The 26,279-nt window shown below is 48.9% G+C and overlaps 1 protein-coding gene across 2 annotated transcripts in view; it reads right to left on the bottom strand.

Annotated features, from left to right (window-relative positions):
* Positions 1 to 26,279, bottom strand: part of ZCWPW1 (zinc finger CW-type and PWWP domain containing 1) — a 1,624,070-nt gene that overhangs the window by 1,420,007 nt on the left and 177,784 nt on the right. For both annotated transcript variants that reach the window (XM_085639318.1, XM_085639317.1), the window contains exon 4: positions 11,896 to 11,974. In XM_085639318.1, the coding sequence (XP_085495444.1) occupies positions 11,896 to 11,974 (79 nt within the window). The remainder of the gene's footprint in view (positions 1 to 11,895; positions 11,975 to 26,279) is intronic.

Below are 26,279 nucleotides of genomic sequence, written 5' to 3' on the forward strand. Positions count from 1 at the left end.
TTTTCCTGCTTGCCGCGTCTGTCCGGTTGCTTGCCCGTTGGCTAGCGGCCTTTGTGACGACACACCTTGAAATCTTCACTGCTGGTTTGGCTCCTCCAGACTGGCTCCCGCTTCCTTGCAAAAGAGAAGCACCCCAGACCTTCCTGGTCTGCACCAGAAGCAAGTCCTCCGTTCTTCGTGGGTTCTGCTTGCCAAGGCTTGGTGAGTCCTAGTTCGACTTCGACGCAGCCGACAGCAAGAGCCTTCGTGGGACAGCTCGCCTCCTGGTCCTGGTCGTCCTCGACGTCTCCTGGTACTCGTGGCTGCAGCGACAAGCTTCACCTTTCACCTGCAATCTTCACGACATCGCCTGGTTCCTTCCTGGTTCCACGTGGTCACTGGCTAGTGACCTTGACTCTGTCCCTTCTGCTTGCAGGTATCCTCTCTTCTTGATCCCAGCCTTGGGATCCACCGGACACTCTTCACTGACCACCTGTCAGCAACTTTCCTTCAGGCATCCATAGAAGTCCACGACGAAACCCGACGCAAGTTCACACCTATGCACCCGCAGCCCGTGGGCTAGGTAACTTGGGTACTTCGGTGCTCACAAGGGTAGTGACTATCCTAGAGTCTAGTTTCCGAGTCTCGACTCTCTAGCTGCTTCAGAAGTGTCCTTAAACTGTTAATTCCTAACTGCTAGTAATTCTATCGACTTTTTCGCATTACGCGCGAGTGTTTCCACTCTGCACCTGAATCCCGTGGGCCTCCCACTTCCTAACTATTGCTAGTGTAGTGTAGCCCCAGCGATTCCCTAGGCCTAGGCCTATCCTATTTCCGTGACAGTGGTCCTTATACCACTTCTTTAGTATATGGTTTGAGTGGCCCCTAGGGCCTAACTGTATTACTTACCTGTGTGACTTAATGTATGCTTAAATAAGACTGTGTTGTACTTACCTCTAATCTCATAAAGAGTGCTGAGGGTTTGACTAGAATAAATACACTTTATTTTATATATATATCTGTTGTGGTGTCCTTTCATTTGGTATTCAAGGGATTATATATGGTATCACAGCTGGCTTCACATGCCATTCAGAGTTTAGCCTAAGACTGCTCTTGTCCATGCTACCACTAGGATAGCTGGTCTATAAGGCTGACTTTACAACCAATCACCATAAGGGTTGTTTGGACTGATATAAGGTGTACACTAGAACTAGTGACATCATACATCAGGCCAACTTCTCACAGTCGTTTTTCAGGGGTCATCTCTAAGATGCCCTCTAAGTGCATTTTACAATAAATCCAACACTGATCAGTGGGGGTCTATTATGATGAGAAGTTTGATATCAATTGTTGTGTTTCGATTTAGATGTCCGTACATAGGTTTTCCTAAATCATGTCCTTATATAGGCACAATTCGCATTGCCCTTATTTAGGCATAGAATCCCAGTCCTTATTTAGGTATTAGCCATGCTATCCAAATACAGGCATGGTCACCTACATCCGTCCAGCCCCATGTCACAACGAGTTCTTAGAAACCAGACCCTTAAGCCACTGGGACTTTCCCTAGCTAGGATTATTGATTTCTCCAAGAACTCATCTATTATGCATGAACTACTATTCCTTAGGGGTTCATTCATGACGTCTTCCTCTGCCCGACTTTACGTCAATGCTAACATTACTAAGCACCTTCTGGGTATAAATATACCTTCCCTAACCATGACAAACCACGGCTCGGCTGCACAGCTCGATACGGTTCGCCACGGCAAGTTCGGAAGAATTTGAGTCCCCGCCTGACACACTGACCAGACGCTATCCTCCCTGCTCGCAGAGAATCCAGCTTCCAGTGTTCTGACGCCCTTCACGGAGTGTTAAGAGTTTGAGACCCGGAAAGAGATTCCAACCTGTCTCATTCTTAGGTATGGAGCTGACTAGAACCTAGAGGGACGCTTGGTATATTCAAAACTATAGCTTACCATACTAGAGAATACGGCACCGACTTCTTACCCTGTACTACACTTAGGTCAGGTACACTGAGGTAGAACCATCAAACGAGTATCCACTTTTTAGCCTATGTTATTTATGTATGTGTATATGACTATATGTCATAGCTAGAAGACAATGCTGTTGCAGTATTATTTCTTCTTACTGCTTACTCTGTACGTATTATATCTCGCATACTGTCTTGCGATTGTAACAGTTCATAGCTCTTACACGAGAAACAAGACTGTTCAATAAATCCTTTTATTGAAACGCTCGTCTATCTATTTCTGTGTGGACTCTGAAGAAACTAAGCATGCACAATTGACTGAGTGAAACTGTTATCTGTTGTTTCCACGATTCTGAGACATATTCCGATTCTAAGGGAAACAAAGTTGTCATGTTTATGCGGTTGCCAGAAACTACTCCCTTCTTGTTTATTCACGGAGTTTCTAGTGGCCTCTGAGTTAGCTGGCACACAAAGTAATTAAATGTAATGTACTCGATAGAGGCATATTGACCTCAGTCCTATGCCACAACTATAGTGTATATTATTCCAATGCACAGAGCCTATAAGGGAAATAGGAGCTACACTACACCATCATGGAGCTATGGAGTTTGTAATGACAAAAACCCAGCCCATGTACCCAATATGGGTAAGAATGCACTTAGACACTGCAGGGGCATATTGCTCGTGCAGCTATGCCCTCACCTATGGTATAGTGCACTCTGCCTTAGGACTGCGAGGCCTGCTAGAGGGGTGACTTACCTATGCCACAGACAGTGGTTTATAGGCATGGCACACATGAATGTGTCATCTACACACTTGGGATGAGAAGGGATCTGTGATAGCCAGGAAGTACTGATCCCTAAGGAATGTCAATCACACAGAAGTACAACTGGCTAGATCAAGGGGGAAAACAAGAAAAATGGTGTCCTAAGGAGGACAAGAACCCTAACTCACCATTAGGCGACATGCTTCATCACATGGGTTCCCTCCTCACACCAACATGTGGGCTACGACTCCAATGGGGGAGGAGCTGAGGTGTTTTATCTCCGAAGTTGAGCATCGGGACGTAGTGAACGAGGGGCAGAGTGCAGAAAGGTGTGGTTTAAAAATGTCTGACTGAGTCCACTGAAGCTTTATTAGGTGGTCACAGCGACATTGTTAAAACGAGAGACGGGTAGGGATTCAATAGATATACCCTACTGTGTTAGGTCAACATGTTTCTGCCACCAGGCATTCATCGGGACCTAATTTTTACCAGTCACTCTGCAAAACAAGTGATGAAATGAAAAATAGAAAACTAGAGGAGGTACACAAGCCACCACTGGAACTATGTGGCCTAGGGTTCAACGTCCCTCTCCTGTTCAGAGGGAAGTGTAAAACTACGGTGCATAAAAGTCACGTGCACACTCCGTGCTCATGTACCATCTTGTGGTGCCCAGCAGTGAATGTCGCGGTTATCCCTCTTCGAGATGGCAAGTCGACTCTTGGTACCAGTGGTACCTTTTACAAGAGACTTATATGTGTCCCAGAGGTGTCCCAATTGTGAAAACAATGGTACAGTTTAGGGAAAAGAACACAGGTACTGTACACACTCAGTCAAAGTTGCATCAGATACCAGGCACAAAGTGTGTGTGTGTGTGTGGGGAGGGGGGTACTGCACCAGAACCCCAGTTTCCTATAACTTTGCAATGCACTGAAGATACCCTGAGGGGCCACCCCATGGTAGATAGGAGAGGGAGATGAAGAAATGAGCAATAGCGGAAGGAGGGGCTCTTCATGACAAGGAGCGAAGGGATCTCTGGAAAAAAACACTGGCTGTCCTCTGGACGGAGGTACTTGTACCTTTCCTGGAGCCAGCGGTATAGGTCACGGATGTCTGACATTTGGCATGCTGGGGAGGGCCCCTTTGAATGTCCTCCAACTTATAGTACATGAGGGATTTGGAACTAGAGATGTAAATGCACATCTGCTGGAAAAACTGAATGAGGCAATGTTTGCAGGTACACACAATACTACAGTAGCTAGATTAGGGATACGATTTGCGGTATAAGGGACTGGACTGTGGCACAACAGTTTCCGGTTGTGGTATAATTGTTGCTGTAGGTATAAGCTGAAGTCTAATGACTGAAAAGGAATATTATGCATAGAAATCGCCATTAGCTCCTCTATATAATGTGACTACTCATGCGTAATCTGTAATAAGATGACGCTGGTTGCTAAACAATATAATAAAAACATGTTGGAAAAAAAGACTGATGTAGTTAGTGTAGGACCAGGATTGCAAACTAACAGTTTATTGTCATCCACACAAGAATATCCACTTGTATGTTTTCATATCCATAGTTGTATAGTGGTTAATGTAGAAACTGAACAGAAGAAGCTTAAGATGGGTAGTAGATTCATTGGTGTTGCAGAATGCCTTCCCTTATTTGATTCGTCTCTCCTTCAGTATTTTCCCTTTATTCCTTCTATTGCCACCAATTCTTTCTCCTTCCCCTACAGGATTCCAATAAATATGTTTATCTGATGTAAATAGTGACCAGACAAACACCTTAGGGATGTTAGTTGGAAGTGTTAGTTTGGATAATGTACTTTGTAGATGCTTATTATGTTATACCATATTCATCGTGGTGTACATTTTCATATAACATATGTATTTGTAAAGCGTACGTCCAACCGTAGGCATCTTGGCGCTGAATGACAGATGTTTATTGATACCAAACTCAATGGCACTCATTTTATCGACCTCAGATGGATGAAAGGTGGAACCTGTGACCATCAGGTCGAACACAGGCCCCTACAGTGGATGCATTAGTCCACTAACACCACCACACCCAGTCATATGAGAATGTTTCTGCTGAAAATGTCAAATAAAGAATAATTGGAAAAAAGGAACAATGATAGGCATGCTGTATGGATGACCAATCATGCTGTCACAATTTTCCTCTCATTGGCTACATTTTGGAAAGCTTAATCTCATGTCTTCTCAGTTGGTGACATCACAGGTGTGAGGCACTCTGCAAAAATTCTAGATGCAGACCGAGCTCAATTAGAAGGGTCTCAAATGAACAGTGCTAGCTATCTACCAAAATCAAAGGTACTTGTGACATTTTAGGAAAGGATTATAGCCGTAATCCTAGTTCACCTTTAGGATTAGCGGTAATCCTAGTTCACCTTTAGGATTAGCATAATAGAAATTGTAAACACAAAATAGTTCCACAAACATGCAGGATCTCTGGGCACTTTTTCCAAAATGCATATTTCTGTATTCCATCTTTATCTTTCTTTAAGACGCTTATAACTTCTTATGTGATACTAAAAACAATTTAGCAGCCTACTCCTGGAAAGTCAGTTTCCTTGCAGCTCTAACACCTTAAGATACAGGCCTTATGTTCCCATCAGCCATATACATTGTTCCATGACAACCAAGTAGTCATAAGAACACATTTGACATTTTTGCATAGTAGGATTGGGATTTTCATGTAAAGATATAAGACTGGGCCAAGTGGGCTACATACCGGGGTATTGACCTGTCCATCCTTTCACAGTCTGCGAATCCAGACCCTATTGAGAGACTAATCATTTATGACTCCCCAATCTAATGTGCTTAATGGCTATGGCGGTGGACATACCTCTATGTTTGTGTGTGTATCTATTGCTCCATGTGGGAAGTGTGGTGCAGGGTTGGGGGGAGGCGGGAGGGGTGGGATGTTAGCTCAAATGTTTTACAGATCCTCAGGTGGGGTCCTCTTCGGTATCTGTTGTATCTACACTATGTCATGTGTCTGTATACCGTTTAGTGGGGGTTCGCCCACCGGGTGTTATAAACTTAATAAAAATTTGTTGTAAAAAAGAAATAAGAAATTCAAAATAATGGAATTATGGTCCATTACGAACCAGTCTAGCTACCTACAATCAATGTCCCGTTGGATAGTTTGTACATTCTGCTATGCTACCTGAAAGCAAATAAAACCAGAGTTAAAGCGGCTAAAGCTACATTATTGAGGAATATCCCTATTACCAAGATCTGCCAAGCGGCTACTGGGAGGTCCGTTCACATCTTTATAAGACACTGTTCTCTCAATATGAATTGTTAAGCATATGCTCAAGTAGGCCAGGCTTTCTTGAGAAATATATTTGTATAGTTTTGAATGATTTGTCTTTTATAAGTTCGGCCTAATTTTTTAGGGATAGGCTTGCTATTCTATTCAGGGCTTATGCTTAGCAGTAGAGATCCCCTGAAAGAGAAGGAAAGCTACCTTACTCTGTATTCCTAGTTATCCTTCAGGGGAATCTCCATTAAAATTATAACCAACCCACCCTCCTACCTGACAAAAATTATAAAGATAATGAATGTCCTCTATATAATACACAACTATACACATCATAAAAAATGACATAATTGCCACCTGCAGAGCATGAGGGGACACAGGAGAAGTTGGAGAACTAAAAGGTGTAGTGTGGGGGCGTGGTCAAGATGGCGGATGGTTGAGACGTGTTTGTGTCTCTCCGCTCCCCGCCACCGGGCCCACCATCCAGCGCAGCCCAATACGGGGCCGAATCCCCTGAGAGGTTGGGTAGCATAACTTGAGCGGAGGTAGAGACCGAGGGCACCAAAGATAACCTGGGAGCAGATCCACGGCCCAAAACGCGGAACTGAGGGTCTGCAGGCGCAGTGAGGCCTAGGCGCCTGGTCGTCTGAGAGGGGGCGCTGGCCTTCACAAGCAGCCGGAACACGGACACTCGAGACAGCCTGAGTCGCAGCATTGACTCTGTGGCTGGTGCGGCGGGGTGCAGGCACTGGGCCCAGTCGTGCGGGGCTCCCGCCGAGGAGTCACGGCGGACGGAAGACTGACGGCGCCCCTTGAGAAGCTGGGCAAGTGTGCTTGGCGGGAGGAGGAAATCGGGGGCCGCTCGGAACTCATGGAGCGGCCTCCCAGCTCCGACCGCGGAGCGGTGGGAGGCCTGGGTACCTGGTTGGCAGCGAGGAGGCTTCTGCCCGGGGGCTGCGGTGTCAGGCAACAGGCCCTGTCCCGAAACTCGTCCCGGTGAGTGCCTTGGCTGGCGTGCTGATGGGCCCCCTGCGGTGGCCGGATTGCGGCGAATTGTGGGGCCCGGGGTTGACGCGACTGCAGGGAAGTCGGCCTGCCCCTGGTCCTAGCGGAGGAAGACTTGAGGGGTGAGCTTGCGCCTCGCGCAGAGGCTTGCACCGAGCTTGGACTTGGAGAGCCCCTCTAACGACCCCACTAGTGACTAAATGGACACACCAGAAATGGACCATAACTCCTACTCCATTATTTTTAATTTCTTGGTGTTACTGTTTGTTATGATTTGGGTTTGTTTTGAACTCTCTTTGTTGTACGGACCTGGTAACTACTGTCATGAGCTCATGACCTCTACACAACCTAATACATTAATCTCTGCCTACACTATACACTTGTATCCAATGTCAGTCCGACTGAGAATCCTGACCTTAAATGTCAAAGGCCTTAATCACCCCCTGTACAGGAACTCCATCCTGTCTTACCTCGAATACTCGGGGGCCCATGTGTGTCTCCTACAAGAGACCCACTTGCTTCTTTGGGATGAGCATCGGCTCCGCTCCAAGCATACTTCTCTTCTGTCCCGAACAAAACAGCGGAGGTTGTCATTTTAGTCTCTGGTCACTTTAAGGACAAGGTTTGAGCCAAAGAGGCAGAGTTACGGAGGAGGCTATTAGCATACTTACTACAAATGGGCCCCAAAATAATTACATTAGCCTCGATATATTCCTCTAACGAAGGGCAGGAGACATTCTTGAAACAGGCAGTGGTGGAGATCATGGGGTCCTCTGGTCTTGGTGGGAGGGGGGGGGGGCCTTAACCTTGTCTTCGATAATGACTTGGATTGATCTGCTCACAGACAGGGGCAGACGGGCGCACTCTCCAGAGAAGGGTTTGCCTGGCTCGCCAATAGGGGCCTCATCGATATCTGGAGGACTACTCATTCTCAGGTACGAGATTACACATACTATTCCTACGCCAGGAAAACATATGCCAGGTTAGAATATTTCTAGGGCTCCCACGACCTGGCTCTTCGGGTGCAGGATGTCACAACTGAACCCAGATCCCTGTCGGATCAGTCAGGTGTTGTGGTCAATATAGATATTCCTAAACGTAGCCCAAATCCAAAGTCATGGCGCCTGCAAACCAGCCCCTTGTATAGCCCTGATAATGTAGCGCAAATAACAGAACGGTCAAAGACTATTTGGCAATCAATGACACCCAGGAAACAGCAGTTTCCTTTCTCTGGGACGCACTGAAGGCTGTGGTAAGCAGCGAATTGATCGCTATATCGTCGGCTGAAAATACTGAACAAAGGGATAAACAACAAGTTGCACAGCTCGAACACATCCACAAACGTACTGGAGCCCCACAGGTTTGGAGGCAGTTAGAGGCTGCTAGAATCTAACTTGCAGGAATATACACGGATAGGGCTGAATTTGCCCACTCCGCTTAAAATATAAATTTCATGCCGGGGCGACTGGGCAGGTAAGTCTCCACGCCAACAGACTGAGGTTCCGACGGTAGGAACAGCAGGTCCACGAGGTATTAGATTCTGAAGGCCAGGCACAAAGGATCATCACATAGCAGAGGCATTTAGAAATTATTACCAAAAGCTTTACGCTGCACAGAGCCTCCAACCAGAGGGAACCCTGCCATATCTCCAAGAAGCACATACATCTACCCTCACCTTGGACCAACGGGAAGATCTGGACAGCCAGATTAAAACCGAAGAAGTCTTTGCAGGTATAGCCCGACTAAAGCTATCTAAGTCCCCTGGCCCCGGCGGCTTCCATGCCATCTTTTATAAAACTTTATGCCCAATACTGGCCCCCCTCTTCACCTGACTTTTTAATGCCCTTGGGATCTCGGAGACTCTACTCCCCTTGATGAAAATGGCCTCTATCGCTGTGATCCCCAAACCGGGGAAGGACAAACCCCAATGTTCTTCATACAGACCGATTTCTCATTTAAACGTTTTTAAATATTCACTGGCATACTAGTCTCAATCCCCTTCTCCCGGACTTTCTTGACCCGGATCAAGCAGGGTTTGTCCCACAACGCCAGTGTGGGGACAATAAGTGCAGGGTCCTCCACCTCATAGTCATGGCTCAGAGACATGGCCAAGAACGAATGCTCTTATCAGTCGACGCCGAGAAAGCGTTCTACAGAGTTTATTGGCCCTACTTCTAGATCACATTAAAACATTTCGGCATGGGAGACAGATTTAGGAGATGGATCTCTAGCATTTATGATGGCCCTACTGGAGCCATTTAGATTAATGGCCACTCTTCCACCCCATTCATAATTATTAGAGGCACCAGCCATGGATGCCCGTTGTCACGGTTACTCTTTGCCTTATATATGGAGCCCATGGCCCACAGAGTCCGATCTCCCCTGGGAATCAAGGGCATTAAGTTTAGCAGTGACTCCCACACAATCAGCTTATACGCTGATGAGTTCCTGGTGGCGCTTGAGGACCTGGCCTCTTCCCCAATGGCATTCCTTGATGAACTCACAGCCTTTGGCCACGTAACAGGCTTTAAAATAAATATCCACAAGTCACAAGCCCTAAACCTAACAATGACACAGCAGTCATTAACCACCCTCCAACAAGCCTTTCCTCCTTGGTGGGCCACCTCTCACATTAAATACTTGAGACTCCAGATCACCCCCACGACTTCCGAGACTGTGACTCTCAACTACTGCAGACTGACCCAGCAGATAAGTTCCGACTTGTGCAGCTGGCGGCAACATATCCTCTCCTGGCTAGGAAGGACAGCCACAGTGAAAATGGCAATCTTACCTAGGATTTTATGCCATTTCCAAGTGTTACCCATAGACCCCCCCCTCTCAGGGCTCTATCCGCTGGCTTCCATCATTTAATCTGGGTGGATAAACGCCCCAGACTTAGCAGGGACTTAATCTACAGGCCTCCTTCGGAGGGCAGTTTGGGGGTGCCAGATCTTGTTCGCTACTACCAGGCGGCCCAGAGAAAATCTTTTGTCCAATGGGCATGTGCAGAGTCGGAAAAGCACTGGCTTTTTATGGAAACAGAGCTTGCAGGGCAACCCCTGTGGAAGATCCCTTTTTTTCCAAAAAGTGTGCGTCCTCCCAATTTATACCTTTCTTCTTTCACCAAGCCAGCCTTAGACAAGGTGGCGACTCGTTGTCATCTCACTTCCTTTCCCTCTCCCTTGACACCTACTCTATTGTAGGGAACCCAGAGTTTACCCCGGCCCTCACGGACCCTGGATTTCATCGCTGGACCTAAGCTGGTTGTAGATCGATGGGACATCTGTTCGACATGGAGGGCCCCTCCCGTTTGACTACCTCCACCAAGAACACGATCTCCCCGAAGGAGAGAGGTGGCATTACACCCACACCCGTTATTGGGTGATGCAACCACAGTCCGGCCAGGGGCACAACGTCACCTCACCCCATACGAACGATGGCTACTCTCTAGCACGACAAGCACACGGCTTATCACCCATCTATAAATGCTACTGGCCCTTGAATGCCCAACCACAAAATCCCCGGGATAACGGCGGTGGGAGGCGGAGATAGGGAGGGAGCTCTCTATGAAGGAATGAGACGACTCACTTCTCAAAACATCCCAGGCATTGAAACGCTCACTAAAATCATAAAATATTGGTACCTCACCCCTAACAGACTAAATCAACGGATACCATGCAAATATCGTGACTGCTGGCGCCAATGCGGCTCTGTTGGAACACTATGACATATCTCATGGGAATGCCCAAAATTAGCTACTTTCTGGGCTCAGGTCCGAAAGGACATAGACATGCACCTAGACACAGAAATCCCTAGATTCCCGGCATATATCCTTCTAGGCCTCCCCAACGTACTTACCTTTCCACTAAAGTCCCGCAGAGGCAGACAGACAGGTTTAGCGCTGCTAGCGGACCTTCAAACCATATTAACGCACTGGGGCACTCGAAATATCCCTTCTCATCAAGGCTGGCTACATAGACCCTGGTATATAAAGGGAATGGAGCGAATCACCTTCACACAGGCTCTGGAAACCCTTCTAAACCCTCCTCACGACAGAATTTCCTGAACCTACTTGCCCTAAATACTTACGCTTACTCCGCCTATCAGAGTCAGCCACAGCCTACCTACAGAACCGCTGGTGTGTCAGGGGTTGGGAGGGTATGGCTCTATTTTCTTATCTCTTTGTACGAGCAACCATGTCCGGGTTGGTTGCGTGGGTGAGTTGCGGGTTCAGTATTCTGTTGCAATTATCTCGGCTGGCGGGCCTCCATCTGTTACATATGTCTATCGCTACTTAAATTCAATAAAGAATATTAAACCATAAAAGGTTAGAATCAGTTTTCAACCTAGTATAGCTACAGCCTACATTGCATTTTCCTTCACCTAATTCCCTTTAAAAAAAAGTTGGTGGAAAAAAACAAGAGTTTCTAGTGAAATTTCGGTATTTTAAGTATATTTACAGTTTTGTAAGTAAATTAATTAAACTGGCCTGTATTGCTTGTTTACAGCTGCTAAAGTGTGTTCTGTGTCACATAAGACAGTACGGCCTTCCCAAAGAAAGGCCAAGACAAAACACATAAGTAGCTCTTTTGGATCTGGTTATCTCTTGAACACCAAAGCCTAAAAAGAAGGTACTAAGCAAATGTGCTCTCAGTGGTTTCTGATTCTAGAGACAATATGTAATTTGTGTCACTGGGTTCACTCAGGGGGAGGCACAAATGCCACAGAAAAACTGCCTCAAAATTTACCACTACCTAAGACTGTAAGAAATGTAACATTCATGACAAAAAAGAGAGGAAAGAATTTGATCAGATAACCAGAAATAAAAAAAAACACGAGAGGATAAACATAAGCCAATCAAATTTAACATACCCATGCAGTCCTTAATGGATTTTTGCAACACCTGCTGAAACAGCTCATCGTACTGTGAATCGGTGAGATGATATTGTTCCTAGTAATGGATGAACAAATAATTGATGAGTATAAGAACACTCACAGTTTCAAGCATGAAAAATAGATAGCGAAGAGCATCTACCAGTAAATTGGCTGGTCATGCCATTTGCACATTAAGTTTTACAATCATTTGAAATTTTGAAATGCACCCACTTGTGGCAAAGACACAAAACTAATTATAAAGCTGACCAGAGGGATTATGGTGAAAGGTGGCTCTAAGTCAACCATTGCAATATTTGTAGATTCGTCTTTTAACATGTTCACCACAGGTGCTGTCATTTCATGCTGTCAGAAAGCTTGCAATATATTTGTGCCATCTATAAAAAAGCACTGACTTCAAGGCAACTAAACCTATTTTTAAAAACATTAAAATCTTGATAATGACACCTATGTTTAGTGCTTGTGTGTTAATAAATCTGTCACATGGGGGGCGTGGCTAACAGCCGAATATGGCGGACGTCTAGTTGACGAGCTCCGGGCCGGGGGCTTCAAAATCCTGTAATTTGCTACGTTTTCCGGTGCTGGGGTAGTGTCCGACTCCCGGGCGCTGCCTCTGGAGGCTGGGGAGCTGTTCTGGTGTTCTCGCAGCAGCTGTGCGGGTCACTGCCGTCGGCTGAGACGCTGTCGCTGGCATTGCGCCGGTCCGGGCCTGGTGAAGTGGAAGTGGGCTGCAGCCGCGGCACTGAAGTGAAGGGGAGACCTGCGGACGTGCAGTGGCGTTGGTCCGCACTGGACGCCCCGGTCTGCTGCCTGGTTGGTGGCGGCTGCAGATCGGACCTGAGCGCCCCTCTGTGACGACTGCGCTGTGTCCGCCTGTCAATCATCGGCTATTTCTTATGAACGCTCCCCTGAAGGACGGCCGGGGTGTCCGGTGTGCCTGCGCCCGCACTGGGGCCTCAACTGGTGGAGACGAAGCGCTCGGCCTGCCCGGCCCACCCCGACAGAGGTGCCCATGAGCGCGCTGAGTATCCGGTCAGCGAGCAGGGCTGCGACGACGCTGTAGAAGTGCTGACCCTGGGGTCTCTTCGTGCCACGGCTCGTGGGGGATGGCCCGGAAGCCCTGGGTGAGCCCGGGATCATTGTGAACTATTTCTGCTGAACTGCTGTGACTGGGTGGCCGTGAGGGCTTCCCCCCGGGCCCCGCTGATCGCCCGCAGGTGGATGTGACTGCTGGTTGCCCCCTGGGGGTGCTGAGGGTGTCTGAGACGAGCCATTTGTCGGGTGGCGACTGACAGCGGTGGAGGCTGCCGTAGAGGCCCCGGAACCAGTGAGTAGACGCCCACTTGGAAGACTTGGCTAACCTGAGTATCTATGCAGTGCCGCAGCGGGGGGAACCGCGTAGAGACGGCGCCAGCGGCGGCAGGCCCCGAACCAGCGGCTCTCATCGCGCCACATATCGGTGGCGGGCCGGCGGCCCGGTATCGGCGACTGATAGCAGTGAGGTTGTAGGTGGGAGGCGCCTGGAGCCCTGCCTGCGGGAGAACAGTGTCGGTGATGCCACAGTGAGGCCCCCCAGAGACCGGTACGACTTTTGGGGCCTGGATAGCCTAACATTCTGCTGTGCGGCTCTTTCCTTACCTCTCCCTACGTACCAGAACACCGAATCTACGTGTTGGCCTGTCCGCTTGGGGGGGACTGGTGCCTGGTCCGGGGACGGCTGTAGAGGTGCGCTTTGGGGCCTGGTGCATTGCTCTTCCCTCTGCCTACCGCGGGGCATAGCTCCTGGGACGGGAAGCCTCGTGAATACGTCCGGACATTCCAGTTCGTTGCCTCCTTCCGCCTTGGCGACGAAATGGGCAGGGTCAGGCCCAGGGCGCCTGTGCGACCGTCTAGTGTGAGCACTGCGTCACATCCCCCGGGCCGCGCTGACGACCGCCCGGACCGATCATCAAGCGGGGGGTCGCCTGCTGCGCCCCCGGATAAATTAGATATGATCCTCAAAGAGATCAGGGACACTCGGTCGGCGCTGGAAGGCCAACTAGGAGCGATCTCTGCCGACCTAAATCTCCTGAAAGATGACCATCGGAAGCTAGCGGACAAGGTGCGACACACGAACCAGACGGTAGAACCCTTGATATCACAGGTGGCGACTCACACCGAACAGATTACCCTCATGCGCCAGCAGATCGATGCATTACAGGCGCGGGCTGATGATGCGGAAGGGCGCGCGCGCCGCAACAATCTCCGGATAGTGGGATAACCGGAGGGCGTAGAGGGCCGAACCCCACGACTCATATTGAAAACTGCCTGAGAACAGTGGTGGCCCTTTCAGGCCTCTCCCCCCACTTTACTGTTGAGAGGGCGCATCGGGTCCATGCGAGGCGGCCCCTGCCGGGTGCCAACCCCTGCCCTATACTAGCACGTATCCTCAATTATAGGGATCCTGACCACCTACTACAAGCTGCCCGAGACAGTGGTCCACTAGGTGTAGACAACGCCACCGTCCTCATCTTCCCAGACTACACACAGGCAGTCCAGCGGAAGCGCTTCTCCTTCATGGCGGTGAAGGCGCGGGTCCGTGCTGCGGGCCTCCCATTTGCGCTGCTTTTTCCGGCCAAATTGAAAGTGGTCCATCCGCAGAGGTCTATCTTTTTTGACACGCCAGATAGTGCATGGGACTGGCTGGACAGAAACTTCCCGGAGGTTCTCCCGGCTAGAAGGCTGGATTCTGCGGTGCCGCGATCACAGACACTCCACCGAAGGCGGAAAAAGACTATGCTAACGCAGAGTACGTCCTCCAGCGTTCCGCCACCGCAGCAAATCCGGGAGGGCCAACGCGAGGCACTGTGCTCGGCCTCCTCCTTTCGCTCCGCCCGGCCCCCGATCAGCACTAGCACATCCTTAGGAAACTCCATGGACTCCGACACGGATGGAAGCGTGGCGCTATTTCCTTCGGACTCCAATCACCTAAGCAAAGACCCTCTAGAGAGCCTCCCGGGCTGATATTCTGGCCTCTTCTCCATATTGGGGGGCTTGCTCTCTGGGGGTGTGCTTGGGAGTGAACACCCCCTCACTGGTTATTGATGACATCTCCTATGCAGTTCGCCCACCTCAGTGGGCCAATGGACCATATTGTGTAATTCGGTCAAGTATGGGTCGTTCCCCGGTCTGCCCTGTCTGGGGCGCTTCCACGATTTGCACACACTACTGAATATTCAGTGTGACACTAACCTATTCCCCCACTAGGCGATAGCACTGGTTTAGGCTCTGTAGTTATGTTTTGTTTTCAGTTTGGTCGGACGCGATTGGAGCGTTGGACCCAGTATTGGGTAACAAGGTTTTTGTGTATAGGTTTGCCACATGGTCTGGGGGGCGGGGGAGTGAGGGTGGGACGGGGGGGGGTGGGGGGCTGGAGGGGAAAGGCAGTTGTCTCCTGCCACGATGACAGTCCCAAGGTCATATGTCTGTATATCCTGGAATGTGAGGGGCGTGGGCTCCATTCAGAAACGCCACAGAGTAGTAGCCCAGTTGCACCGCCGCAAGGATCAAATAGAATATTTTCAAGAAACTCACCTGATACATATCGAATCCCTGAAATTGCAAAAACGCTGGAGGGGTCAATTCTATGCCACTTCATACTCCGCCTTTTATAGAGGGGCCGCAATATGGCTCCGCGCAGGAGTCCCCTTTTCCTTGTTAGAAAGCCGGGTTGATGATCAGGGTAGGTATGTGTTGTTGCGGGGTCTATTGAATGGCTCGCCTGTAGTGTTGGGCTCTTTGTACGCCCCTAATGTGGATCATGTACAATTCCTTTACCGGGTTTCCGTGGCCTTATCTGACTGGGGTGATTGTCCATGGCTGCTTGGTGGAGATTTGAATGCTGTCTTTGATGTTGAACTGGATCGATCTCACCCTACCTTGGCTGGTACTGCTGCGCGGACCCGAGCCGCGGCCTTGGGTCAGTGGGCGCAGGGCTGGAATCTACTAGATCTTTGGAGGTCACAACACCCGGTGGATAGGGAGTACTCCTTTTATTCTTATCCTCATCAATTGCACACACGCCTGGACTACTTCTTGGGCTCGCCGACATTGTCCTTTGCGGTTTCCCATTGCACCTACCTGGGCAAAACCCTATCTGATCACAACCCTATCGAATTATGCTTTGAGTGGGGCCGGTCCCTAGCGCCGATACCAACTTGGAGGATGCATCCCCTTCAGTTAGTGGACCAGGTTTTCCAGGACACCTTACAAAAGGCGATCAATACATACTTTACTGTCAACGAAGGCACCGCCTCGACACGTTCCATAGAATGGGAAGCCTTTAAGGTGTCCATACGGTGTCCCTGAGCTCCTTAGTAGGGGCCCGTAGGGAAGTAATCCGGGACCTGACGAAACTGGAGGCTGCGCTCCAGGAACAGGAAGTAGAGGCCCAACGGGATGAACAGGCAGAGGAATCCTTGCAGACAGCCAGAGTAAAGTTTGCGGAGACTCTAGAGTGTCTTCGCTTATTAGATTATAGGGCGTACACTCAGCGCACGCATTCAGAGGCTGACAGGCGGGCCCATTGCTGGCACGTCTAATTGCCCCCCCAACTTGCCAGACTCCCATCCTGGTCATTAACACCGTGCAACACGGACAAGTTCAGTCCCAATTGGGGATAAACTTGGCGTTTCGGACTCATTACGAGCAGCAGAGATCCACGACTTAAAAGCACTGATTACTTCGGCCGAGATCAGAGTAGCGATAAAGTCCTTAGCCCGTGGGAAGACCCCTGGTTCTGACGGGTTGCCAATCAAATTTTACTCCACTTTCTCTTCTCTATTGATCCCCAAACTACTCCAACTCTATATGACATCACTCGATGAGGGAAGGCTGCCCCCTACCACTCGGGAGGCGATCATCACCTCCCTCCTAAAGCCAGATAAGGATCCCTTAGATATGACATCCTATAGGCCCCTATCGCTCCTTAATACTGAATATAAAATTCTTAGTAAACTCTTAGCTAACCGCCTCCTCCCACTCCTCTCGCGGTTGATTCATTCAGACCAATGTGGCTTTGTCCCACGGCAGAGCACATCGCTGAATCTTCGGCGCTTCCACGCCATCATGCATGCCTCAGGGCTCCGTCCGGCGGGAGCAGGGTGTCTATCCTTGGACATATCGCAGTCCTTCGATACACTAAGTTGGTCTTATATGCTGGAAGTGTTGGGAAAAATGGGCATGCCCCCAGAACTATGCGCCTGGATTCAGCTGCTCTACACCGCCCCCACGGCCAGGCCGAAGACAGGCTCGATTATCTCCTCAGCTTACCCTATCTTTCGGGGTACACGCCAGGGCTGTCCATTATCGCCTATATTGTTTGTTCTGGCGCTTGAACCGCTAGCCCAGAACCTGAGGCGGGCCATAGTGCCCCATGGCATTCCAATGGAAGGGGTCCTGCATTCGGTCTCGCTTTACGCAGACGATATGCTGTTGTATTTTCGTGATCTCCAGGCGGACATGGGGGAGGTGGCGGATCTTTTTCTTCACTTCGGGGAGATCTCCGGATTGCACCTTAATGCTTCTAAGTCCGTAGCCTATTCCTTTAGTGGCGCGCTTGCGGCTCCGGAGCTCCACTTTGGGCCCTTGACCTTCAGGGTAGCGCCAGTCACCTTTAGATACTTGGGGATTAATATCTTTTGTTCCGTGCCGGATGTCATTGCAGGCAATCTGGTGCGCACAATCTCTTCCATACGTTCCCAAATTGCATTTTGGAACACTTTGCCTCTTACCATAGCGTGGCGGGTAACGATATCCAAGATGGTGATGTTGCTTCGCCTGCTTTATCACGTCGTCAACATCCCAGTGGTATACCCTGCATGGATCTTCCGAGAGTTGGATGCACTGCTGATCTCGTTGATCTGGGGTTCGGGGAGACATAGGGTGGCGTTAGCTAAGCTGCGGCTCCCGAGTGACGCTGGTGGGATGGGCGCACCAGACTTTAGGGCATACTGTATTGCTGGCCAGCTGCAGTGGCTGGCCTACTGGCTGGCCGGTAAACACCTGTTTGAAATCGGCTATACCCCTACCCAACTGGCACGTGGTGCCCTGCAATCGTTGTTGTGCCCCGGCGCCCCTAGGCCATTGGACCCCCCGGCCCTGCTGAAGATAGCGCTCCATTACAGGACAAGGGCATGCAAGTATGCTAAAATCCAAAATCCATATTCTCCCAACATGCCGCTGTGTGGCCTCCCAACGAGGCAGGGAATCCCGAGTGCCGGACAAATACGGCCTTGGTCACAACAGGGGGTGGAAACAATAGGCACCTTTTTTCAAGAAGGTAACCTGATGCCCCACGTACACTTTGTGAGGGTCAACGGGGTGCCTGACACCCAGTTTCTGCTCCATGCGGCGATCTCCCGGTATATCCGGACACAGTGGCAGGCGACACCTGTAGAACCTTCAACATTCCACCTTCTGCGCTCTCTTTCACATAATGGGCCATGGACGTTTTCTGGTTCGCTGGCTTAACCGAGGCCTCCGGGAGCACACACAGATCTCCGTGGCCCCCCTCAGACTGCGGTGGGAAGCAGATTTGTCCCGGGCATTTAGTGACAGAGAGTGGACCTATATATTGGAATACCCTAAGAAAGTGTCCTGCAACTGTAGATTGAAGACTATTCAATTGTTTCTCCTCCACAGGGCGTACCTTACTCCCCATACACTAAGCAAGATGTACGACACAGCGGTGGCGGCCTGTCCTCGTTGCCCGGCACAGGTTGCTGACCTGTTGCATATGCTGTGGCTCTGTCCAGCACTGCGGGGATACTGGGGTAGGATAACACACGTCTTAAGCACGATTACCGAACGCCCCTCCTGGGACGCAAAAGAGGCTTGCTTATTGAGTCTTTTACCGCTCCCCCTTAAAGCGAAATTGATGCGATGTTTTGCCAACCTGGCATTAATGCTAGCAAAGCGCCTGATAACACAGCGCTGGAAATCTCGTGCCCCGCCGCGTGTAGAGGCCTGGGGAGAGGAGGTGTTGCGATGGTCAGTGGCAGAGCGAGAGGCGCTATATCGTGAGGAAAGTCGGGGGTTGCGCAAGCATCCTATATCCCTAAAGTGGGCACATCTGACTGAATTGTTTAAGAGTGAGGTGGAGGAGGGGGAGGGGGGCTGCGGGAACCATTCCCCAGAGTCCCCCGGAACAAGCCGTGGTGCATGTCGGCGGATGTGATTTGTGATAGAGGATTGAGAGAATTTGTCCACTGGTTCTGAGTGCTGTAGTATTCCAAATGATTAATGCCACTTCCAGGTGGCAAGTGATTGAGGGGGGGCCTCCCCCCCATACCCCAATGGCTTTTTATTTATTTAGTTCCCCCCTCTTGATGCACTGTTCGACCTCCTTCCTACCCCTACCACATGCTTGGTGTGTGGTTTCCTTCTCCTCCTGTGTTCGCCCCCCCCAGGGGTATGCTCTACGGCCTTCAGACCAAAATTGTTTAATTTTTTTGTGGTATAATTGGGTACGGAGGATGGGATTGGGAGTTGTGGGACTGTTGAGCGAGCACCGCTTCCCTTGAGTACAGTATCTTGAAGGAGGGGAATGTAACACACAACAATGTACTTGGCTGATGACCTTCCTAGCTGTCTTGTGACGTTTTGGAATGTATTGATAACTATGCTACATTCTGTACAGATTGCAAAAGATACCCGAGTTGTCTTCTTTGCCTCACATACAATTAACGCAATTACTGCAGGTTGTAATGCAATGCTCCTCCTCATGTAAAATCTCAATAAAGTTTGTTTAAAAATAAATAAATAAAAAAATCTGTCACATTTTGCTAAGATCAGAATCTAGAAGTTACTGAACTGTAACAATGGACACCCACAAATAAATGTAGTTCTTCAGCAATGGTATGTTCAGTGAATTCATTGCTTGCTTGAATATTCCGCAACATCAATCTAAGAGTCTTTAACCAAACAAATATAGCACTTAATTTTCTAAGCCCTTCACTTTTCTAGGTTTTATCCCATATTCAGGGACATTGTTTCCGCACTCAAAATCTATCCTCCAGGCACTGTAGTTCCACCCTTGTCCACTCTGCTAGTTATGAGAAGAACCACAAAATGCAACCAGTTAGCTAAAACCCTCTTCTTGAAATTTAGATATGAGATCCTCCAGATAAATTCATTCACAGCTAAGTGGTCATCTTAACAAATAGCGGAAAAGGAATCTAAATGCTCACTCTGCTCGTGAGATACAGAGGAAGACATCTCACACATTTTATTTTTTAGTCCTGTATTTGTCTTTTTTAGAAGGAAATGGATTAAGCCGCTGATTCGGAGTTTATCACCTAGAAAATATCTGGCGGCCCTAAGAATTCTAAAATCAGAACTCACGACTTATTGTATTTGGCGTACGTAGATTTCTACTTGCCATGAACCATCTACGGAGAAGGAGAGGGTTAAAATTTTAAGGTTGAATTTTACCATCTGTCTATTTTATCATGTTTTATCCATTGAACTATAATTGATTATGATTAACTGTATATTTGTAATACTGTATTCTTAGACCAACTTTATTTAAACCAAGTATTTTGATTTTGATATTTATTATGCACCTTGCACTCTATATAGTTCATATGCAAAAATGCATTTAAGTTGAGTATCCTTTTGCTTAGCCGCAAATACCCTATTTGGAAATGTATGTGGTATTTTTGCTTGTAGGCACTAGTGTTTTAAAAAAAGAGCAATTTATGTAATAAGGGTGTGTTATTATTTATTTGAAATTTTATTATTATGACCTTTTACGGCTCTTTTGAACCGAAATAAAGAAAGAATGAATGAATGAGAAGAATAAGTCACTTTCCTTCGATAATGCCTTATGTGGTAGAGACTCTATTTAGCCGCAGGTTCCTTACCTTACAATAAAACCCAGGCGTCAGACTGGATCTGGAAAATCTTGAGCAGTTCACCTCTATGTGCCGGAAGTGAAGTGCGCCATTCCTATTTAGAAGGCACCCCAGCATGCTGACATTTTCTTTTTGTGACAGTTCCGCAACAGAAGATTTGAGCCACAACATAATGCTTTTGTAACAGTGTGCAGACACTAAGTTCCTTCAAGGGTCACCCTAAGCAGAGAAATCTGTTCACACAGAGGGGAGGATGGGAGGGCTGGTAAGAGGTTCTACCAGATAAAGAGTTACCAAAGGTATGTGACTTGTTTAACTGAAAGACTTCTAGCTGCCGATTCCTTTCCTTAGACTAGTTACCCAAGCAATACCTCCCCAGAGGTGGATCTGCGAAACCAGTTCATCCAGTAGTGCTAAGTTAATGTGCGCAGACACTCACCTCACAGCCTCGCAGATGTCCAGGACAGAAACTCCATGCACAAACACACTGGTCGCAGCCTTGGCACTGGTATAATGAGCACCCAATCCCTCAGAGGTTGCTTCTTGGCCAGTGCGTAGCAGATTTTAATGTAGAGCACAATACATCTTGAGATGGTCCTTTTCTCGACAGCCTTTCCTTGAGCACATCGACAAAAGTCAAAACCAAGTTAAGGACCCATTGGAATATGAAGGGTTTAGGGAGATACAAGTGTTGGAGACCTTTGCCAGATCAACCCTATCTGTTCAAGTCACCTGTTGTGTTCCTCAAACACAAGAAATCTGTCTCTAAAGCAAAGTCTTCCTGGGCTAACGAAAGAACAAACAGCACCTCGGACAAAGGTGCAGAGAGGAGATTAACATTTTTGGTAGCACACCAAGCCACAAATTTGACCCGACAGCAGGTGTATTATGTCTTGGTTGAGGGATGCCTGGCTGTCAGAATGCATAAACAACAGTTGATGGACAGAATGCAGAACAATGTCAACATTCACCCCAGTACAGAGATCTGGGCCTAAATCCATCGTTTTCTTGCTCACCATGCCATTCCAGTTTGAATCCAGCCATATGCAAATCAGTCTTGACCCTGTGCCTCATGAGAACAGTCCAACCCGAACTGCCAAGCCAGGTCCTCCCTGGACCAGAAACAAACATCCTAGGACCGGTTTCGGGGTTTCACCCCTCTTCAACCAGGATAGCTTGATTCCAGTGGCATTGAGAGCACGGGACCCACGTCTGGGCATACCCGGCCCACTCGGTCCCTTGCTCACTCTGCCACTGGATTCAAGGTAGCCTGGCAGATGAGGGTTATGAACCCGAAACCGGTCCCAGGATGCTTGCTTCCGGTCCACTGAAGACATGGCTTGGCAGTTCGGGCTTGACTGTTCCCATGAGGCACAGGGTCAGACTGATTTGCATATGGCCATGTCTGAACTGGGGTGGTGGAGTGAGCTAAAGAATGATGGATTAAACCCAGATCAGTTGACTGGGGATGAGTGATTGATTTGCTCAAACGCTCCGTCCATCATCCCCTTTGGTATCGCTTTGGCTGCCAGAATGGCACTGAAGACTTTGGCAGGAAGGCTAAAAACTGTACACTGCCGCTGATCAATCTTTATGCATGAAGGCGGAGTGTGCGCAGGTTCGGGTGCATGATCCTGCCCTCTTGCTGTGACAGCACATTACCCTGAAACGGCCGTCAGATTGGAGTGCCAATGCTAATCCTCAGGAATTTAGGATACAACACTCTCCGTGCCCAATCCAGAGCCACAAGAACGACTAGGGCCCAGTCGTTCCTGATCTTGAGAACTCTGAGCACGAGTGGTATCGATGGAAAGGCTTACAGGTGGCCTGATCTCCACCCGATACAAAATTGAAACTCCAATGCGCAAAAGTGATGACAATGTGCGTCCTCAGAGGTGGCGAATAGTTCGATATAGGTTCTCCCTAATCTCTGAAGACACCTTGAACCACCTCTGGATGGAGATGCCATTCCTGATCGGCAAGGCATAAACGGCTGAGTTAGTATGCTCTGGTGTTCAGAGAGCCCCCAGATGTTGAACCACCGGGAATATGTCCTGAGGTCCTTGCCATGTTCAGAGACGCAGGGCCTCTTGCACAGGGTCTATGACCCCAACCCACTTCATTTGATGCAATACTACATAGTGGTGGTGTTGTCTGAGAACACCTGGACACCTGAACCAGCATTCCCTTGAAGGAAGGAAGGCTTTTACTGCCAGGCGAATAGCTCTCAACTTCAGCAGGTTGATGTGGAGCCGAGATTCTGTCGCAGACCAGAGTCTTCTGATTTACACCTCTCCCAGATTGTCGCCCAAATACAAGAGTGGAGCATCTGTCACCACAGACAGTTTACCAAGATTCCCCTCATTCTGAGCTAACTGGGACTTCAGATCCCACTGCAGAACATGCATAAGCCAGCAGGCATGCGTTAACAGCAGTATGCAGGAGGCCACAAGGCCGAGAAGCCTCAGTGTCAATTTCATTAAAATACAGGATCGAGGCAGGAACATCAGAATCATAGCCTGAATCAACTGGACTCGCTGCTCCAGAAGCTAGGTCTATAACAGCTCTGTGTCCAGAACACCTGCAATAAAAGGGAGCGTCTGAGAGGGAGACAGGTGTTACTTTGGCACATTGATAATGAACGCCAGTGAGTGCATGGGGTGTGAGACGAATGCCTGACGCAAGCCTGCATTCTACAGCCAGTCGCAGAGGCAGGGGGGAAACTGGAAACCATGAGCTCAGCAGAAGGGATGTGACCACTGCCATCACCTTGGTGCTCGCCCAAGAGGTGCTGGTAGGCCAAAAGGGGAGAACAGAGAACTGAAAGTGCTTGCGGCTCATTGTGAACCGAAGGTAATGCCGGTGTGCAAGCAGGGAGAGTATATGAAAGTAGCCGTCCTGGAAGCCCAGTGCTACCATCTAGTCTCCAAGGTCCAGGACAGACAGGTACTTAGCCAAAGTGAGCATCTTGAATTTCTACGTCTTGAGAAGAAGTTGAGAGGGTGCAGGTCTAAAATAGGAACAGAAAAGTTCTCTGCATGGCAATGGACGAGTACCCTTGTCCTGACTGCCTAACTCTACTGTTGTCAAGAACGTGTGCGCCATGACATAGGCTTGTCTCATAGATAGTGGATTTGTTGGACCGACAGGGGCGCTCAAAGGGCTACCCTCATAGTGGTGGAAGTCTACTGCCTTCACCAGGAGTTAAGCAGCACAAACATGGTGGTGGCTGCATACTGTGTAGTGATCAGTAAGAGTGAACAAGTCCTTTTTAACATCTGTCACTGGAGTGAGGCCAACCAGCCACTACACCTTTTTAAAGTTCTGTTGCCGAGTGATTATCTCACCCTCACCAGTTACATGTCAAGTGCTGCACTGCGCTGGAGTGGTGACTGCGCTGGTTGTATGTGTGCCTGGGAGGGGTACAGTAGAGGTATAGAGCAGTGCTCTGCAGTGCGTGCATAGTGAGTGTATGTAATGGGTGTATATAGGCCTGTGAGGAATACATTACATGGCTGCTGCAGAGCTGTGCATTGTGCGCACAGAGAATGCACGTATTGGGAGCATCTGTACTTGCAATGAGGGAAGGGTAAAGCAGTGTGCAGTGCATACATGGTGAATGTGGGAACTAGCAGAGTTTGTACTTACAAGGGTCACCCCCATGCATTGTGCCTAAAGTGGCACAATGCATGGGGGTAACAGTACTGGTTAGTATGTGTGCTTTGTGGATACACTGAGGGCAAGTGTGCGGGTAATGGTACATTATTTGGAGGACACTGGGTAATATTTTGGTAAGCCCAGGCCTGCCTGGTGAAGGTATGAATGGGTAGAGTAGTCGCCCTAGAGAAGAGTTGTGTATTGCTACATTCCTATGAGCTGGGTGGGAGACTAGAGAATGGAGAATGAGACTCCCCTGGTACACTTCACAGGGTGCTTTCTGATCCAGTTTGAGATCACAAGAAAGGGGCCAGGACACATATCAGGAAGCAAGGGGGCTGATAAGGGAATCATAAAGAGTAGGGCTGGGAGCCTATGAAAAATCGTTTTAGATACATATAACTGTGGCTGACATCAAGGTGTGTACTTTGGTCACTCCCATGGCCTGTGCTGTGGGACTATCAGCTTCGGAGTCTTTCCTGCTCTGACTGACAGCCTTTCAAGAAGAAACAGGAGAGAAAGGTGTAATAAAAAAAGAAACAGAACCTTAACATAAAACTTCAAAGACCATTACCCTAAATCACATGTAGTGTCTGGGAATGGAGTGTAAGAAGGAGAGGTTGAGACCCTAAAAATGTGTATCTTGCCAAGCAGTCAGACAGGCTGTGTGAGGATGGGAAGCTCTGCAAGTTTAGGAGTGGGGGGAGGGGCAAGGCATGCTAGTCTCCCTGCTGGGTGAGGGACATCACCCAAGGGAACCAAGACCACCAGCCCCTAAGCCTGGCTGTTTGCTATGACTAGTGTGCTATGTGAGGGAGAGGTATGGAGGGAATGAGGTCCAGTTGGGAGCCCAGCCGAGTGGACTCCCTGTGCGAGGTGTGGGATGACAGCTGCTGCACCAATTGGGTCTTTAGCTGCTGCACCAATTGGGTCTTTGCTCGTGTGCAGATTACAGTCGGCAACCCCTGTATGCAAGAAGAGGGATGTCATTAAAATAGCTGTTAGCAGAGTGCCCTGGAAGGCAAGTGAAGCCTGTGTAGCAGCGCCGGTTGCAGCGACCCCATATGCCAGGAGGTGTTGCCAATACCAAAGCTGTTGAAAGGATTGTGCCAAAGTTGCCTCTGTGAACTGAGGAGGACCCCGTTGGTGCATCAACACATCAATGGGACCCCAGCCGGGAGCATCAGAATCCAAAACCACTGGAGAGTGCAGGACATACTGTGCAGGAGGTGAACCAGAGCACAATCCATCTCTGCTGGTGCCAGCCGTGTATGCTCAGAAGAGAGCCCAAGTGCAGAGATCTGTTGTGCCTACCACATGCAGACAACTCTCTCCAAACAGGACCAGAGCATAGTGAGTAGCTGTGGTCGGGGCACTCGCTGAGACACGGCAAGCTTCCTAGCTGCTGGAGCAGGTAAGACTAGTTACTGCCTATCAGGAAACGGGACTCTCTGCTAAGGGCTCAGTGGCTTCAAGGCACTTTTGACTACCTTGCTAAGTCAGAGTGGACTGTTGAGTTAAGGCCTACTAGGAAGAATTCTTTGGATGTAGCCACCAGTTCATGGGGCATAACCCCTATCACATTATGAAGAGCAGGTGGGGCAGGGATTTGCCATCCAAACACTAGAGCGCCAACCTCAAGGGTAAAGTTGTTATTGTTTATCTATGTCGTAACATTGCTTTAAATGCATAGGGTTGGGGAATAAAAAGCTTCTTTTTATTATTAAAATACGTATTTGACTGGACATTGATTTATTGACACTGTATGCAGAGTTAAGAGTTCTGTTGACTAACCTGTATTCATTCTTCCCC

Source organism: Triturus cristatus, chromosome 12, assembly GCF_964204655.1.
Source record: "Triturus cristatus chromosome 12, aTriCri1.1, whole genome shotgun sequence".
NCBI classification, from domain to species: domain Eukaryota; kingdom Metazoa; phylum Chordata; class Amphibia; order Caudata; family Salamandridae; genus Triturus; species Triturus cristatus.